The sequence below is a fragment of the Meriones unguiculatus genome, chromosome 18 (assembly GCF_030254825.1).
Source record: "Meriones unguiculatus strain TT.TT164.6M chromosome 18, Bangor_MerUng_6.1, whole genome shotgun sequence".
NCBI lineage: Eukaryota > Metazoa > Chordata > Mammalia > Rodentia > Muridae > Meriones > Meriones unguiculatus.
Window position 1 is genome coordinate 2,929,895 of NC_083365.1, and position 19,144 is coordinate 2,949,038.

General features: G+C 37.4%; 1 protein-coding gene across 1 annotated transcript; it reads right to left on the reverse strand.

The window, feature by feature from the left end:
- Positions 1-10,213: 10,213 nt before the first annotated feature.
- LOC132648936 (olfactory receptor 4C45-like) lies at positions 10,214-11,143 on the reverse strand. The gene has a single exon (XM_060371476.1). It carries the CDS (start codon positions 11,132-11,134, stop codon positions 10,214-10,216), a length of 921 nt encoding a protein of 306 aa, XP_060227459.1. The 5' UTR covers positions 11,135-11,143.
- Positions 11,144-19,144: the final 8,001 nt, after the last annotated feature.

Consider the following 19,144-nt stretch of genomic DNA (forward strand, 5'->3'; position numbering starts at 1 on the left):
TGATGATAGTATATTTTGCTTTACAGAAGCTTTTCAGTTTCATGAGGTTCCATTTATTGATTGTTGCTCTTAGAGCCTGTGCTGTTGGTGTTCTGTTCAGGAAGTTGTCTCCTGTGCCAATGAGTTCTAGGCTCTTCCCCACTTTTTCTTCTAACTGATTTAATGTGTCTGGTTTTATGTTGAGGTCTTTGATCCACTGGACTTTAGTTTTGAGTAGGGTGATAAATATAGATCTATTTTCATTTTTCTGCATGTAGACATCCAGTTGGACCAGTGCCATTTTCTGAAGATGCTGTTTTTTTTCCCATTGAATGGTTTTGGATTCTTTGTCAAAAATCAAGTATTCATAGGTATGAGGGTTTATTTCTGGGTCTTCTATTTGGTTCCATCGATCCATCATTCTGTTTCTATGCCAGTACCATGCAGTTTTTATCATTATTGCTCTGTAATACAGCTTGAGATTGGGGATGGAGATACCTCCAGATGATCTGTTGTTGTACAGGATTGTTTTGGAAATTCTGCTTTTTTTGTTTCTCCATATGAAGCTGAGAATCTGTCTTTCAAGGTCTGTAAAGAACTGAGTTGGAATTTTGATGTGAATTGTGTTGAATCTATAGATTGCTTTTGCCAGGATGGCCATTTTCACAATGTTAATCTTACCAATCCATGAGTATGGGAGATCTTTCCATCTTCTGATATCTTCTTCAATTTCTTTCTTCAGAGACTTAAAGTCTTTTTTCAAACAGGTCTTTCACTTGCTTGGTTAGAGTCACCCCAAGGTACTTTATGTTATTAGTGGCTATTGTGAAGGGTGTTGTTTCCCTGATTTCTTGGCCCTTTTGTCTTTGGTATACAGGAGGGCTTCTGATTTTTTTGAGTTGATTTTGTATTCTGCCACTTTGCTGAAGGTGTTTACCAGCTGAAGGAGTTCTCTGGTTGAAGGAGTTCTCTGGTTGAATTTTTGGGGTTGCTCATGTATAGTATCATATCATCTGCAAATAGTGACACTTTGACCTATTCCTTTCCAATTTGTATCTCCTTGATATCCTTTAGTTGTCTTATTGCTTTAGCTAGGATTTCAAGTACTATGTTGAAGAGATATGGAGAGAGTAGGTAGCCTTGTCTTGTCCCTGATTTCAGTGGCATTGATTTAAGTTTCTCTCCATTGAGTTTGACATTAGCTATAGGCTTGCTGTATATTGCCTTTACTATGTTTAGGTATGTGCCTTGTATCCCTGATCTCTCCAAGACTTTAAACATGAATGTGTGTTGGATTTTGTCAAATGCTTTTTCGACATCTAAGGAGAAGATCATGTGGTTTTTCTCCTTCAGTTTTTTATGTGGTGGATTACATTGATGGATTTTCATACGTTGAACCACTCTTGCATGCTTGGGATGAAGCCTACTTGGTCATGGTGGATGATACCTTTGATGTGTTCTTGGATTCGATTTGTGAGGAATTTATTGAGTATTTTTGCATCAATGTTCATAAAAGAGATAGGTCTGAAGTTCTCTTTTTTTTTGTTGGGTCTTTGTGTGGTTTAGGTATCAAGGTGACTGTGGCTTCATAGAATGAGTTTGGTAATGTTCCTTCTGTTTCTATTTTGTGGAATTGTTTGGAGAGAATTGGAGTTAGCACTTCTTTGAAGGTCTGGTAGAATTCTGCACTCAATCCATCTTCCCCAGGGCTTTTATTGGAAGGGAGACTGTTGATGACTGCTTCTATTTCCTTGGGGGATGTAGGTCTATTCAATCTTTCTACCTGATCTTGACTTAATTTTGGTAGATGGACTCTATTTAGACAATTGTCCATTTCTTTTAGATTTTTGAATTTTGTGGCATATAGGCTTTTGTAGTACAACCTAATGATTGTTTGGATTTCCTCACTGTCTGTAGTTATGTCCTCCTTTTCATTTCTGATTTTGCTGATTTGGATAGTTTCTCTCTGCCTTTTAGTTAGTTTGGCTAAAGGTTTGTCTATCTTGTTGATTTTTTCAAAGAACCAGCTCTTGGTATTATTGATTCTTTGAATAGTTTTATTTGTTTCTAATTGATGGATTTCAGCCCTGAGTTTGATTATTTCCAGCCTTCTGCTCCTCTTGGGTGTTTGCTTCTTCTTTTTTTTTTTCTAGTGCTTTCAATTGGGCAGTTATTCTTTCTTTTCCTCTGGACACACCCAGCATCATGTTTAGTAGACTCCATAGACTAATACTGGAATTATTATTTTTCTAGACAATTCTCTAATTTAGACATTTTGATTTATTTATTTATTGGTCCTATTGTCAGCATTTACTTAAAAAAAGTTTCAGTTAAGAACTTTGATATTTCTAGGATTTAATTCCTACTTATTTTATTGATTTCCTATAATCATGTGTTTGGGGACACAAAGACACACACACACATACACACACACACAACATTAATAGATAACAATGTTGAGAATAAAGCCAAATTACTCAAATCAGAAAACATGAGTATATTCAACTCTGGTATGTATAAGAGAATAAGGTCAAATTAAATCCCCCCCCTTACCATTTTGGGCATGTTTTTTGCTTCCCAAGAGTCTGTAAAAAATGTGGATTCCTTTCATCCCTCAACTAGAGCTCCTTTTAAAATGACATCTCTTTAGAAACCTACAAACATTAAGAGTATTTTTCTCTTGGACAAATCTTCATTGTATTGATTCATGCTCTGCTCCAGTCATTGACACACTGATATTTTGCTTTGATTCTTCCTTCCTTCATGCTAAAGAAATATTTTAATAGATTTGCATAGTCTGGAGGGTCTAGTGATATTTTAGTTTTGCAAGTGCCCAGAGGATTGCTAATTACCTCTTTTGAAATCTTTGCCAAGGTCTTTGCTTATTCCTACTTGGTCCCCACAAACATCATTTTTTTTTCATGGTAGTTTTTTTATTTTATTATTATTATTTTTTTATCAGTTACATTTTATTAACTCTGTATCCCAGCCGTGTCCCGATCCCTCATTCCCTCCCAGTCCCTCCCTCCCTCCCTCATCTCCACCGTGCCCCTTTCCAAGTCTACTGATAGGGGGGACCTCCTCCCCATTCATCTGATCCTCTTTTATCAGGTATCTTCAGGACTGGCTGCAAAGCCCTCCTCTGTGGCCTAACAGGACTGCTCCTCCCTTCGGGGGTGGGGAGACCAAAGAGCCAGTCATTGAGTTCCTGTTAGAAATAGTCCTTGTTCCCCTCACTTTGGGAAACCAATGGCTAGTTTATGTAGTTGGGTTGTGGATTGTATTCAGATTTTTGTACATGCTAGGCAAGAAATTTACAACTAAGCATCATCTATAGTCCTTCTTTCTATATGTCCTACTTGACTTAGAGTAATGACTCTAATTCATTTGTGTTGGATCATGTGCTTAAATTTGATTCCTTTTGAGACTGAAGCAGGTAACCACGGGAAAAAAGTCCTTGACCCAGATGGCCTTAGTTATTATTTCTCCCAAAATCTTACAGGACTGTAGTAACCTTTCTTAAACTCTTCCGCAAAATTGACAATACTTCAAAACTCATTTTATGTGGCCACAATTTTTTACTTTTATTTTTTATTTGTTCACTTTACATCTCAGTTGTAGTCCTCACCTTCCTCTCCTCTTCTCTCCTCTCAGTCCCCCTCCCTTTCTCTTACCCCTGCAACTCAGAAAAGGGGCACTCTCCCCACTACCAACCCAGCAATCAAGTCTGAGTGAATCCTCTTCCACTGAAGCTAGGCAAAACAGCTTTGTTATGAGGAAATGATTAAAAAACAGGCAACAAAGTTCATGTGAGAAACAGCTCTTGCCCTTCTTAAAAGGGGCCACAAATGAAGACTAAGCTGCCCATCGATGTGGCCAACATTTAATATGGTACCTGAATTAAATAAATCCATTACTCTACATCCAACAAACAAAATCAAAACCCAAAACAGCAAGATCTCTGGGTAAGATGTCAGACTGGTAGCTGCTTAGTGTATCCCAAGGAAGGAGAGTCAAAACCTAGGAAATAATAAGAATGAAGAGACTTTCACAGAGAGAAACTGAAAAACATTGGAAATCCATGAAAGAAGTTTCATAATAACAAAGCAAGGCAAAATGAAACAAACAAAACTTATAAATATGGAGAAGCTGCTAGCAGGGTGAAGAGGAGGAATCCTGCTGCAGGCTCAGCTTAGCCAGCAGCTTGGGGCAAAGACCAGATCCTGGATCCAGCTCCTCCAGAGGACAGAAGGCAAGTGATACAAGGTTCCAGCATTATATAAACCCAATCCAGAAACTGAAGTGTCCTCAGGAGATATCTAGAAAGTGCTGAATGAGAGATATGGGGATGAGTGAGAGAGAGAGAGAGAGGGAGAGAGAGAGAGAGAGAGAGAGAGAGAGAGAGAGAGAGAGAACTTGTAACACACAGCTCTAAGTGAGATGTTTCCATCAAATATTTCCTCTTACACCTCAGAGGACCCCACAGAAGAAGAGGCAGAAAGAATGTAGAAGCCAGAGAGGATGGAGGACTGTAAGAGAACAAGGTCTTCTAAATCAACAGAGTAAAACTCATATGAACTCACAGAGACTGAATCAGCAAGCACAGAGCCTACTTGGGTCTGTACTAGGTCCTCTGCATATATTTTAGTTTAGTATTTTTATGGGACTCTTGGATGTGTGACAAGTGGGTCTCTGATCCTTTATCCTTCACCTGGGTTCTTTTCTTCCTGTTGATTTTCCCTATTTAACTTTGATGTGATTTTGTAAAATTTTTATCTTAATATTCTTTGTTTTGTTATGTTAAAATGTGTCCCATGGCCTTGCCAAGCTAACAAGTTAAATTTACACATTGCACATTAATGTATTAATATATTACATATTTATAAAATTTATAAATGTATTAATTAAAAAATTAGTAATTGAAAAAAGGAAAATGGTTCTGGAAACAGGATGGCATAGCACATATGGATTCACAACAGTTTTGAAAACATGCAAAAGACATCTACAAACTAAGGTGGATCAAATCTCAGCAAGAAGAGGAGAGTTGTACATGAAATACCATTCCTTGCTGAACAACTATTGCCAATTTTTAGCTGCTGGTAGAAAGTGAGTCACTTTCTTTTCAGCGTGGAGGCCCTGGTAAGTCAGCCCTGCTCCAGTGAAAGGACACACACCCAAGGAGAGTTAGTGTTAACTCTAACACTAACTGATATCAATTGGAATTGATAGAAAAATATGGGACACACGCTTGGTGGGTAAGTAAACAAAGGGCAAGTGTGGGAGGAGCTGTGGCATGGATACGATCAATACATGGTATAGAAAGTTCTCAAAGAACTAACAATGTTTTGTAATTGACAACAAATTCTGGCAAGGATGGCAACTGACTATTGGTGCGAGTGCAAACTAGTGTATAAAACTGTCAAAGAATAATGACAAAGGAGATGTGTTTTAGACACCCAAATTAAATCATTTGGTATACCTACAGGTTTAGAAAAACTCATCATAAATGTGACCATGGAAGCTTGCACAATATTCAGCTGTATGGTTCACCTATATTTGTGAGCAATAGATATTATTGTTTTGTAATAAAGCAGGCAAACAATCAAGCAATGTATGGTTTCATTAAAATATGGCAGGTACAGTAGAGTACTTTGTAATGAATAAAATAAAAATTAAATAAAATATGTATCCATCAATAGAGACTAAACTGGAAAGCTTAATGTTGATTAAAAAGTTAGATTAAATAATGCTATGCCATTGGTTATGCTGGTACGTGCCTGTAATCACAGTATTCAGAAGTGGAAGCAGGAAGACCTTGAGTTTGAGGCTAGCTGGAGTTTCACAGCCACATCCTGTTTCAAAAGAAAATAAAAGATGAAGAAAGAAACCAAAAGTCACAAAATACAGTCCAGGAAACTCCAGCTCCCCAAATAAAAATATGTCTAGTGTTGTGTGACTTCTTTTCTGGGGTGATTTGAGTGAAGATCTATTCAAGTCAGACAGGACACTGCCACTACCAACAGTTCCATTAGGTTCAGCCTAGTGCACCTATGAGTTTATTGGGCTATACAGGAATACCATTGACTCAAAGAGAGCTGAAAAGTTCACCTCACCATTGGCAATGTGTCATACAAACTGAATGTGTGGAGCTTCCTGAGTGGCTTGCAGGAAGCCCAGCCTCTTGGAGACTCTCCTCCTCTCTAAAGTTTAGTCTGTCTGTATCACTTTGGGAGAAGTCTTGTGAACCTTGTAAGTTTCAGGAATTTCCTAACATTGATTCTGTTTACATTCTAAGCCTTCTAAGTTTTACTTTCCAAATCTTAAGGAGCATTCCTCTAGGAAGGAATGTTTTATTTGCAGGAAATATCTTCACAACAGCATCTTTTTATTTTATTTTTATTGAAAATATATACTTTTTCATATATATTCTGATTATGGTTTCCCCTTAACCATCTCCCAGATCCTCTACACCTCTCCACCCATCTAACTCCATGGCTTCTTTTTCTCTCTTAAAAAATTTGGCAAATAAAAAAGAAAACAAGCTAGGAATTAAAAATAGAACAGCAAAAAAGCATAAGAAACACACACATCACAAAATTAGAAACAGTAATATGCTAGTAAAAGATCAGTAAGATGAAAAAAAAATTCCAAAGCAATATGAGTCAATAAAAACCTACAAAAACTGCTACATCTTTGTAGGGGGCCTAGGTCCAGTTCATTTATGGTCTTTGGTTGATGCTTCAGTCTCAGCAAACCCCTCTGGGCCCATGTAGCAGATGTAGCAAATAGGCAATTTAGGCTTCAAGTGGTCCTCTAGTAAGGGAAGTAGTTACTGTGTCTGACACAGACATACTTGCTAACTTTTTGATCACTTTCCCCTGGCGGGACTGCCTTCACAGGCCACAGGGGAAGAGGATACTTTCAGTCCTGATGCAACTTGATGAGCTGGGGTAGACGGGAAAGGGAGCTCCTCTTTTCTTTGGAAAAGGAGAGGGGGGAGGGAGAAAGGGAAGAAAGAGAGACTGGGACTGGGAGGGGAGAAGAGAAAAGGCTACAAGGATGTAAAGTGAATAAAATAAGTACACAAGAAAACAGTTTTTAATTAAAAAGAAAAGAGTTAAAACAACAACAACAAAATCTACAAAAACAACACTGAGTTTGTTTTGTCTTGGGCATCTAGTGCTGATCATGAAACCTACCTACCCTTAAGTATGGTTTATACACCCAGTAAAACGCCATTGGAGAAAACTGAGTTTTCCTTTGCAGGCATTGTCAAGTGGAAATAGCTTTGGTTATGGATGGGAGCTCATGTCTACTTTCCCTCTCAATGCTGGAATCCCATCTGGATTGAACCTATACAGGTCTGTGTGTGTTGACATACTTTCTGTGAGTTCATATGTATATCAGTCTTGTTGTGTCTGGAAGACACTGTTTCCTTGGTATGGTCTGTCTTCTCTGGCTCTTACAATCCCTTTTGCTTCCTCTTCTGCCTGAACCCTGAGAAGAGGGTTTTGATGAAGACGTTCCATTTAGGTCTGAGTGTTCCAATGTCTCTTGTTCTCTGTTCTTGTTCCTGGCGTCTGACCGTATGGAACATCCTTTCTAAGATCATAATCAGTTGTGATGACGTCCTTACATGTGAATTGCTGTCATTTGCAATATAATTAGATGCAAGCTGAGGCTAGGACATCAAGTCTTTTCTTTCCACAGCCATGGCTAGTGCATGGCACTAACTGTGTGTGATGAACATTCTGTTAGGAATGGCGCCCTAGCAGCCATCGTTGTCTCTCACAATCTTTCATCTAATGTATAATTTCAATATAAATGATTAATTTCTTGCTCTTTAAGTATATATAATTCTACTTCCTTTTACTGAAGAATTGGGAAACACATATCAGGTACAGTCTGAGGCAGCTGGTATGCATTCATAGTGCTAATTAATGCCAGAGATAAGATGACACATTGAATCCATTTGGCCCTTTATCAATTGTTATTGTCTTTAGCTCAAACAATTTTCTCAAAGCTTTAAAAAGAATTTTACTTATAGTTTGTTTTTTAGTGGTGTGTGTGTGTGTGTGTGTGTGTGTGTGTGTTTGTGTGTATCACTATTAGGTAACTTACTAAATTCTATTCTATCTTATGTTGTGAGATAGGGTCTTTCATTTGTCCTGGAGCTTACAGATTAGGTTAAGTGTTAGCTAGGAAGCATTGAAATCTACATGACTCTGTCTCCCAACAACGGGGTTACAGATGCTTTCATGCTATGCTTGGCTTTTATGGGAATTGAGGCTCCAAACTCAGGTTCTCATAGTAAGCACTTTTCACAGGGAGCCATTTTCCTAGCCTGAATTCTTTTGTTTTAAACAGATGAATTTATACTTGAAGACATAACATAGAACTTCTGAAATAGTTGCTTTGTGTGTGTGTGCGTGTGTGTGTGTGTGTGTTTGTGTATGCTTGCGCATGCATAAATGAAGCAGATATACCCTCTCTGTGTGGTTGTAATTGAAAAACTTTCAAAAATTGGAAACCTCTCTAACTTAGGAAGATAGAAAGTATATTTGATGAACACTTTCTCGAAGACTTGTCCAACCCTCTACTACTCATATAGTCATCTTTCTTTTTTAAAAATAAAACCTCATTTAAAATACAACCTGTAGTATTGAGCATAAAATTATCAAGTATATTAGTGTGTATTTATTTCACACCTACAACAATATAACTCTGTGATTTCTTGGTTCTTTTCTCTTCATATGTATTTTCCTAACAATAATATTAAAATTTATGTTTTATAAATATATTGGTATAGTGATGAGATTGTTAAAGTGGGATTTAGATTGTATCCCTTTTTCTTCTTACTTTAAAGAAATTTAGTAATATAGGGGCTCTAAAAAACACTGTGAGCTTCTTCTGAGTCTTAACGCCAGTTCATCCCTCTTACATGTATTTCTAATGAGAACTGATATTTCTGCCAGTGGAAGAAAAAATAGATTAAGAAAACGTGGTATGCTTCAGAAATAATACTGTTGAGATTTCATGGGTGTGGTATCCTTGCCATGTTTAGTAGCATCCTAGTCATCTGGCCCTTAAAATGTTCCTGTCCCCTCTTCTTTAAGTTTTGGTATAGGGATTGCATTTAAGATGTACTATTTGGGTAGCTCATCTCAAGGCCAGAAATTCTCTGCATTTTGACTAGTTGTGGATCTTTCCATACGCTGCAAAAAGAAATTTCTTTGATGAGAAGTGAAAGCTGTACTTATCTATGGTTATAAGGAGACTTATTTGGAACAATGTAAGAAGCTACATTGATTTAGCTTAATTAGCACACCAGTTGACATGACAATGTAGATGGAGGAAATTTGACAAGGCCCCACCCCTATAAGAACTATGTGAAACCAATGGCTGCTGAGAGAGTGGAAATTAGTCTTTTTCAAGGATGATTTTCCTAATAGATTATCTAATACCTAGTAGTCATCTCAAACATGTAGTTATGAGCAACACTAAATGAACTCAGCACGCATACACACTAATAATAATTATAGAAAAAGAGATATAAGTAACTAGATGTTGGATATAGAGAGGTGAGAATGATAAAAATATAACATTCAGGCAAGAAATTCTCAAAATAATGGAAAAAGAAAATGTGACATGTACACTGACAGAATAACATTGAGCTATAAAATGAATTATATTTAATGATTTGTAGCAACCTCGGTGGAACTGGAAGATATGACATAAGGGAAATAGCTAGGCACAGAAAGCCAAATGCTGCACACTCTCACTCAAATATAAAAGCCAAAAAATTTTATCTTATTGAAGTTCAGAGTACAATAGTGGTCATAGAGACTAGGAGGACAGGAAGGAGAGGAATAGTATGAGGTTGGAGAATAGGAACCAATATACAGGTGCCCTGGAGGAATGCTTACTCAGCACTGGGATGAATATGCTTGACAGCAATTATATATCTTGTAAGGAACTAGAAAAGGTTTAAAGATGCAATGTTTAAAGAAACAATGGTTATTTAATAGGATAGAAATATTTATCACCATGGTTTTATCATATCTACATGCATTGTCACACTGTACTCCATTCAATGATATAATTATTAGTCAATTAAAATGTAGAATACAGATAGGATATAATTCTCTATCACCATTTTAACCATTTAAGAATGTCCGTAAAACAACACGAGACATTGTTTCTAAAAAAAAAAAAAAAAAACAATGCCCCAGGTTTATGTATCACCAACTTTTCTTATTTGGCCCCAGAGCTTCTTCATAACCTTTTTGACCTCCTCATTTCTGAGGGTATAGATTAAAGGGTTCAACATAGGTGTCACTAGGGTGCAAAATACAGTTACAGCTTTGTCAGTGGGAAAGGAGGTCATGGGTCTTAGGTACAGATATGAACAAGGTACAAAGAATAAGACAACAACAGTAACATGAGAGGCACAGGTAGACAGTGCTTTGCGCCGTCCTTCTGAGCTGTGATTCCTTAGGGAGTGAAGGATGACAACATAAGAAGCAACCAGCATAGAGAAAATTAGTAAACACAGTGACCCACTGTTGGCAGCAATCAGGGGCCCCAGTGTGTGAGTGTCAGTGCAGGCCAACTCAAGGAGAGGTATTAAATCACACATAAAGTGGTCGATGATATTTGGGCCACAGAATGGTAACCGGGCCATAAATAAAATCTGTATCCCTCCATGGATGAATCCCAGGATTATAGCAGCCCCCACAAGGAATACACACACAGGTTGGCTCATGATGGTCATATAATGCAAGGGCTTGCAGATGGCTACATAGCGATCATAAGCCATAGAAATCAGCAAGATGATTTCAGCTGCAGCAAAAAAATGCTCAGCAAAAAGCTGAGTCATGCAGCCATTGAAAGATATTATGCTTGTCTCAGAGATTAAGTCATAGATCATTTTGGGTGCTATGGAAGAAGAGTAGAAACCATCTATGATGGACAAATAGGACAGAAAAAAGTACATGGGAGTAGCCAGGGCTGGGCTGATGAAGACGGTTACTGAGATGAGCATGTTACCAGCCAGTGTGATCAAATAGATTATTAAGCACACAATAAATAAGAGTTTCTGCAGATCTGGGTCTTGGGTCAATCCCAGAAGGATGAATTCTGTGACATTGTTCATACTTTCCCTTAATTCAGTTCAGCATGTGTCCATATGATTACCTGAAAAAAAATGTTGAAGTGATATTTTAAATTCTAACCTAAAATCTCATTGTCTCAAGGGCTGAAATATAAACAGCTACATTTTTACTTTTGTAGTTAAGATCACTTTGCAGATAATTTTGTAGATGAGAGAAGTAGGTTAGCTTATTACTGATACATTATTATAATACTTCAACAAATAAAAGTCTTATTTTGGTTGTTGGAACAAGGTTAACTGTTAACTTTTCTTAATTCTAGGAATAATCTGAAACAGGGCTTTCTTTGTTTTTGTGCTTTGATCTTGTGAGACAAATATGAATCTTAATGTATTTGAAATGACATTTGTGCATGACTGTGGATATTAAATGTCTATGAGCTCAGTTTTCATGAAAGTCAATGAACACTAAAGAACTGTGTAAAGTTCCTGTGTTCAGTGTGTATGATTATTCTGTATCATATGATGCACAATGACAGGGAGACAGAGACAAAAATATAAGGAAGAGTTATTTCCTTCATGAAGGACAAGAGAAAATTAAAAAAAAACGTCATTGAGTATAATTATTTCTAAAACAGCAACTTTTACGCCTGACTTCTCATGGCCCTTTTTGTTGTTGGATGCAAAGTCCCTTTAAGTCCAAAAGGGACTTTATATTTCCCAAGATTTCCCCAGATGTTGAATTATTTCTTTATTTAGAATTATGTTCAGGGTTAGGTAAAAGTCTGCGGGGCACTTACTTTTTGTAAATGGAGTTACATGTGGAGAGGGAACCTATGAAAATATAGTTTCTGTTTTTTTGAATACATTCAATCAAAATAAATGAGTTTATAGTTTTCACTCACAACTAGTAGAAATATTGATGCTATAAATATCTTTTCTTTCAATTCCTTTATATGTGACTTTCACTAGTATGGCAGTGTTCTTACAAAAGAAGAGAGATTTTATTTTTTCTCTTTCCCCTTTCTGCTTCTTTCTACATCACATGCCAAAAGCAAACAAACAAACAAACAACAACAACAACAACAAAAAACCAAGCCACATAATTTCTTTCCATAACAACAAAATTATATACAAAGAGGTTAGCATCAAGACCTTTCAGTTACAAGTGAAAAAATATATTTGGTTTTTAGGGCAGCTTATTCCCTGATTGTTTTCTTTCTGCTCATGGGTCCTGTAGGTGGGGACTACATAGTTAATCATTCTCAATATATGTATAACTTAAAATTCTAACTTCAAAATGGCAGCACATGGGATATACTCACTTATAAGTGGATATTAGACAGATAATATAGAATAAACATACTAAAATCTGTACACCTAAAGAAGCTAATCAAGAAGGAGGACCCTGAGTACAATGATCAATATTCATTCAGAAAGATAAACCTTATAGACATCAGAAGAAGGTGAAAACAAGTAACAAGACAGGAGCTTACCATAGAGGGCCTCTGAAAGACTCTATCCAGCAGTGTATTAAAACAGATGCTGAGACTCATAGCCAAATTTTGGGCAGAGTGCAGGGAATCTTATGAAAGAAAGGGGAGATAGAAAGACCTGAAACGGTCTGGAGCTTCACAGGGAGAACAACAACCAAAAAAATCTGGGCACAGGGGTCTTTCCTGAGACTGATACATCAATCAAGGACCATGCATGGAGATAACCTAAAACCCTGCACAGAGGTAGCCTGTGGCAGCTCAGTCTCCAAATGGGTTCGCTAGTAAAGGTAACAGGGCTGTCTCTAACATGAACTCAGTGGCTGGCTCTTTGATCACCTACCCCTGACTGGGGAGCAGCCTTACCAGGCCACAGAAGAAGACTATGAAAGACAGTTTAGATGAGACCTGATAGGCTAGGATCAAATGGAAGGGGAGGAAGTTCTTTCCTAGCAATGGACTGGGGAAGGGGCATGGGAGAAGATGAGGGAGGGAGGGCGAGATTGTGAGGGGATGAGGGTAGGGATACAGCTGGGATACTGGGATACTGGGATACAACTTTGTATAAGTGAATAAACTGTAATAAATAAAAAATTATATTAAAAAGGAAAAAATTAGCAGCATTCAAACTGGAACAGGTGTAAAGCCTTTAAGCTGTTACAAACAAGACTTCAGAATCAGTGTATTTAGTGAGACTACTGGCCACAGCATTTTAAATGTGACTTCAGTCACTTTTGGTATCACTTGATCTGGGATTTCCCACAGATTATTTAATGTTATTGTGTTTCACTCACTCATTTTCATAACAAAGCATTACAATATGAGTCCACTGTGAGACTATTATGTCTACTTCAGTAAGAATAAATTGTCCAAATCAAGTGAATCTGTTTAAATGTTTAAATGATGTTTAAAAGAAGCAATGAAGTTTTTACAAACCTGGATGTAGTTGAGTGTAGAGATGTCTCTCTTTGTAGATTTAGTGCAGTCACTGTGTCTTCCCCTCTGGGTACATGTAGAACAGCTTTCAGTAAACTTTGTGAGCTGACGTCTCTCTAGACAATTCTTTAGCATGGATATTTTCTTTTCTTTTTATTTATTTTTTATTCCCATTTTCACAATTTACTCCAAAATGAGCCATTTTATCTAGGAGAGTTTGACAGTTTGAGGGCTTAATTCCTATACACTTTGTCACTGAGATATATTTATAGCCATATGTATTTGCATATATAATATGGAAATATTATACTTCACATTAAAAGTTCTCAAAATAAAGCCAAATATCTCAAAGCAGAAAGCATTTGTTCATTCCACTGTAAAATGTGTAAGTGGATAGAATAGTCTGATTTGACCTGTGGTTTTTTTTTTTTTTTTTTTTTTATCTTTTTGGGCACTTGTTTTGCTTCCTAGTATCCTGTGAACATTGTATACAGAGAATTTCTTTCATTTCTAACTCGTTTTCCTTTACTTACTTCTGTAAAAACTCACCAAAGTCAAGTAGTGTCTCTTAAACCAATGCTGATGCTACATCTCTAATAACTGGCTCACAAACTCTCTGTAATTTCTTCTCCCTTGATTCTAAGGTATTGTTTATATAGGCTTTCAGACAGATATAAGATCTTGTAATGCTTTGATCAAGTACCCAAAGGACTGATAATTGTTTCTGTTGAAATCTTTGCCAAGACAGTGAGTTAAGATCTTCCGCTTAGTTCCACTTGGTTCCTTCAAACATCATTAGCAGTGGCTAGTTTTAGAAATTCAGCTGGGTTGGGGTTAAATAGGTAGGTACAATGCAGTTAAGGATAAGACCTGAGTGCTATACTTTTGAAAACTCCTTTATTAAATTTCAGTATAAAAACTTCTTTTGCTAATTGTAATTTTGTTTTTATTGGCCTAGTATATGGAATAGGTTTAGTCATAGTTTAGAATCCAGAAAAATGGGTTTCTTTCAGAAATCATGACTAGCCTAAAGAATATGCTTACCTAAAGATTGAAATGACAGTATTCAAGCATTAGCAATTGTGACAATTTCATTAATGGCCTATTTAGTCAAAGTAATGATGCAGGACTATTAGCTACCATAGACTGGACAGGAATTAAAAAGAGTCAGAGACATAATTTTCCTTTAGTGTGACTACCTACCTCACATGTTGTGCTGTGTTAACAGAGGAACATGAAGTTTTGTCTCTACTCCACAAAGAAAAGATACTGATTCTTTCACACCTTTGGTGAAAGCCTACTCCACCAGAGGTCAGGTTAGAATCCTGAGCTCCAGAGACAAGGACAGCTCCCTGAAAACCAAGCGGAAGCCCCCTACCCACCAGAAGCCATGCCAGCATCTTCAATCCTAGAGGATCTTTGGCCAGATAAGAGACCATGTACATCACCAGAACTATAGTCCCCCACTTGGGGAGAAATCCCCTGTTGGACCAAAGGCTATCCTGGCCATGAGAAGTCCATCCCCCAACTCTACTCAGCCACAGGCCACTACATCCAGAAGATCAGAGAAGAAACAGAAACCAAGGAAGAAAATACCCATCCAACAAAGATAAGTCCAGAAATCTGCATGTAGACCAATAATCACTCCAAACCCAGATGCCTAGATGTCAGTGTAAGAACAGAATTAACAACAGTCAGGGCAATAGTTAACACCAGAGCCCAGTCATTTCACTACAGCAATCCTAGAATATTCCAGCACAGCTGAAAAACAAGAAAAAGACTTTAAAACCAACTTTATAAAGATGATGGAGGTCCTTAAAAAGGAAATGAATAAATCCCTTAAAGAGATAAAGAAAAGAGACAATCAGAAAATTGGAGAAAATTAGTACAAGCAGCTGTCAGCTCAGACCTTGGGCACTCACTCTCACTGCCTGTGGAATGAATATCTGCCTGAACTGAGGGTGAGGCTCCAAACCTGGGTGCCCACTCTCACAGTCCTGTGGACCCCTTCCTGTTCCCAGCAGCTAGCAGTGCTCACTCTCACCATCTTGTGGAGGGGATACCTTCTGGTACTGTGGGGATGCTCCATTCTGCCTGCTTCCCAGCTGCCTGGTTCATCCAATTCAGAAGCAGCCAACACAGCACAGAACTGAGCTAGGTGCAGGACTCATGTCACATTGTCAGCCATCAGGAGGAAGTCAGTGGGGCACTGGAACAGCTCTAGGCACAAATATCTTTCTGCCTGCACCCCAGCAGCCTGGCTCTCCTAGGCAAAAACAGTGGGTCCAGCACAGACCAGAGAAACCAGCAGAGCTGAGCTAGGCAAGGGACCCAAGTTCTGTTGTCCACCTCCCCAAGGAGACCTGTAGGGCACTGTAGGGCACTGGAGCAGCTCTAGGCTCATAGATCTTTCTGCCTGCACCCCAGTTACCTGGCATACCTAGGTCACAAACAGTGATCCAGCAGAGACAGTGAATGCAGAAAAGTGAAGCCAGTCTGCAGTACAGGCTCAAGGAACAATCAGATAAGGCTGAAGACAACCAGATGGCTAGAGGCCAACGTAAGAATACAGCAACAAAAACCAGTACATCATGTCTTCACCAGAATCTCCAAAAACAAAACAAAACAAATAAAAAACCAACAGACATTCTATTGTAGCTGAAAAATAGGAAAATAATCTTAAGTCTATAATTATGCAGTTGTTCAAAGCACATAAATACGAAACTAACAAAAAAATAGAGGCCATGATGGACAGAGAGGAATTCACATTCAAACAGATGAAAGAAATGGTGCCATATGTGAAAACAGAATTAGAATCAATAAAAAAAAAAAAAAAACACAAATGGGGAAAAGACTGGAGTTGGAGAACTTAGAGAAGAGATTAGGAACCACAAAGGTATACATCACCAACAGAATACAAGAGATGGAGGAGAGAATCTCAGGGACTGAAGATACAATTGCAGAAATTGATACATTTTGCAAAAAATAAATAAATAAATAAATAAAATTAGAAAATTTCCAGAACAAAACATTCAAGAAATCAAGGATACCATGAAAAGATGAAACCTAAGAATAATAAAAATAGATGAAAAAGAAAATTTCAGGCTCCAAGGCCCAGAAAATATTTTTAAGAAAATCATAGAAGAAAATTTCCCCAACCTTAAGAAAATGATTCCCTAAACATACAAAAGGCCTATGGAACACCAAATAGACTAGAACAGAAAAGAAATTCCTCCTGCCACATAATAATCAAAACACTAAATCTACAGAATAAAGAAAAAAATATTAAGCAGCAAGTGAAAAAGGCCAAGTAACATATAAAGGCGTATCTACCAGAACCACACCAGAGTTCTCAACAGAGACTATGAAAGCCAAAAGAACCTGGACAGATATCATGCAGACACTAAGAGACCACAGATGCCAAACCAGACTACTATACCAGCAAAATTTTCAATCAACATAGATAGAGAAAACAAAATATTCCATGACATAACTAGATTTAAACAATATATATGCAGCAACCCAGCCTTACAGAAGATACTAGAAGAAAAACTGCAACCCAATGAGATAATCTACACCCAAGAAAACACAGGGTAAAGACACCTTCACAACAAAAGAGCAAAAGAAAACAAGCACACAAACACAATAACCACCAACTTCACAATAAAAAGAACTAACAATCATTGGTCATTATTATCTATCAATAGGAATGGTCTTTACTCTCAAAAAAAAAAAAAAGACATCACATACAAGCAACTTAATGGCACACCTGAAAGCACTAGGAAAAAAAAACATAAGCAGACTACTCGAAGAGGAGTAGATGGATGGAACTAGTAAAACTCAGGGCTGAAATCAACAAAGTAGAAACAAAAAGAACAATTCAAAGAATCAACAAAATCAAGAGCTGGTTCTTTGAGAAAATAAAAAAGGTAGACAAACCCTTAGCCAAACTAACTAAAAGGCAAAGTGACATTATTGAAATCAACAAAATCAGAAATGAAAAGGAGGACATGATGACAGACACTGAGAAAAATCTAAAGAATCATTAGGTACTACTTCAAAAGCCTATATGTCAATAAATGTCAAAATTTGAATGAAATGGACAATTTTCTTCATAAAGTCCATTTACCAGAGCTGACTCAAGATCAGGTAAATAAATCAAATAGTCCTATATCTCCCAAGGAAATAGAAGCTGTCATCAAATGTTTCACATCCGAAAAAAAAAAAAAGCCCAGGGCCAGATGGTTTCTACCAGACCTTAAAAGAAGGTCTGTTAATAACAACACTCTTTAAACTATTCCACAAAATAGAAGTGGTAGAACGTTTCCAACTTCATTCTATGAGGCCACAGTCACCTTGATACCTAAACTGCACATGGGCCCATCAAAGAAAGAGTACTTCTGACTAATCTTGCGTATGAACATTGATGTAAAAATACTCAATAAAATACTTTCAAACTGAATCTGAGAACACATCAAAGATATCATCACCACGACCAAGTAAACTTTATTTTAGGCATGCAGGGGTAGTTCATTATATGAAAATTCATCAATGTAATCCATTGTATAAGCAAACTGAAAGAAAAAAACAACAACACATGATCATCTCCTTAGATGCCAAAAAAAGCATTTGACAAAATCCAACACCTGTTCATGTTTTAAGTTTTGGAGAGATCAGGGATACAAGGCACATGCCTAACATAGTAAAGGCAATATACAGCAAGCCTATAGCCAACATCAAACTCAATGGAGAGAAACTTAAATCAATCCTACTGACATCAGGGACTGAAATCAGGCAGAGAGTACTGCCTACTCTCTCCGTATCTCTTCAACATAGTACCTGAAATCCTAGCTAGAGCAATAAGACAACCAAAGGAGGTCAACGAGATACAAATGGCAAAGTAAGAAGTCAAAGTACTACTATTCACAGATGATATGATAGTTTACATGTGTGACCCCAAAAATTCTATCAGAGAACTTTTACAGCTGACAAACACCTTCAGCAAAGTGGATGGATACAAAATTAACTAAAAACAAAAAACAAAAAACAAAAAACAAAAAAGAAACCCTCCTGTATACAAAAGACAAATGGGCTGAGAAAGAAAGTATGGGAACAACACACCTCACAATAGCCACAAATAGCATAAAAGTACCTTGGTGTGACTCTAACCAAGCAAGTAGAAGCCCTGTATGAAAAAAGTTCAAGTCTCTGAAGAAAGAAATTGAGGGAGATATCAGAAGATGGAAAGGTCTCCCATGTTCATGGGTCAGTAGAATTAACATAATAAAAATGAGATCTAAAACCTCAATGCAATTCCAATCAAAATACCAACACAATTCTTTTTTTTTAATTTTTTTTTAATGTTTTTTTATTAATTACACTTTATTAATTTTGTATCCCCCCATAAGCACCTCCCTCCTCCCCTCCTGATCCCACCCTCCCTCCCATTTCTGCATGCATGCCCCTACCCAAGTCCACTGAAAGGGGAGGTTCTCCTCTCCTTTCTGATCTTAGTCTATCAGTTCTCATCAAAAGTGGCTGCATTGTCCTCTTCTGTGGCCTGGTAGGGCTGCTCCCCCCTCAGGGGGAGGTGATCAAAGAGCAGGCCAATCAGATTATGTCAGAG

What these genes read in the sequence shown, in the direction of transcription:
- LOC132648936 (XM_060371476.1), bottom strand. Translation starts at nt 11,134, where the DNA reads ATGAACAATGTCACAGAATTCATCCTTCTGGGATTGACCCAAGACCCA.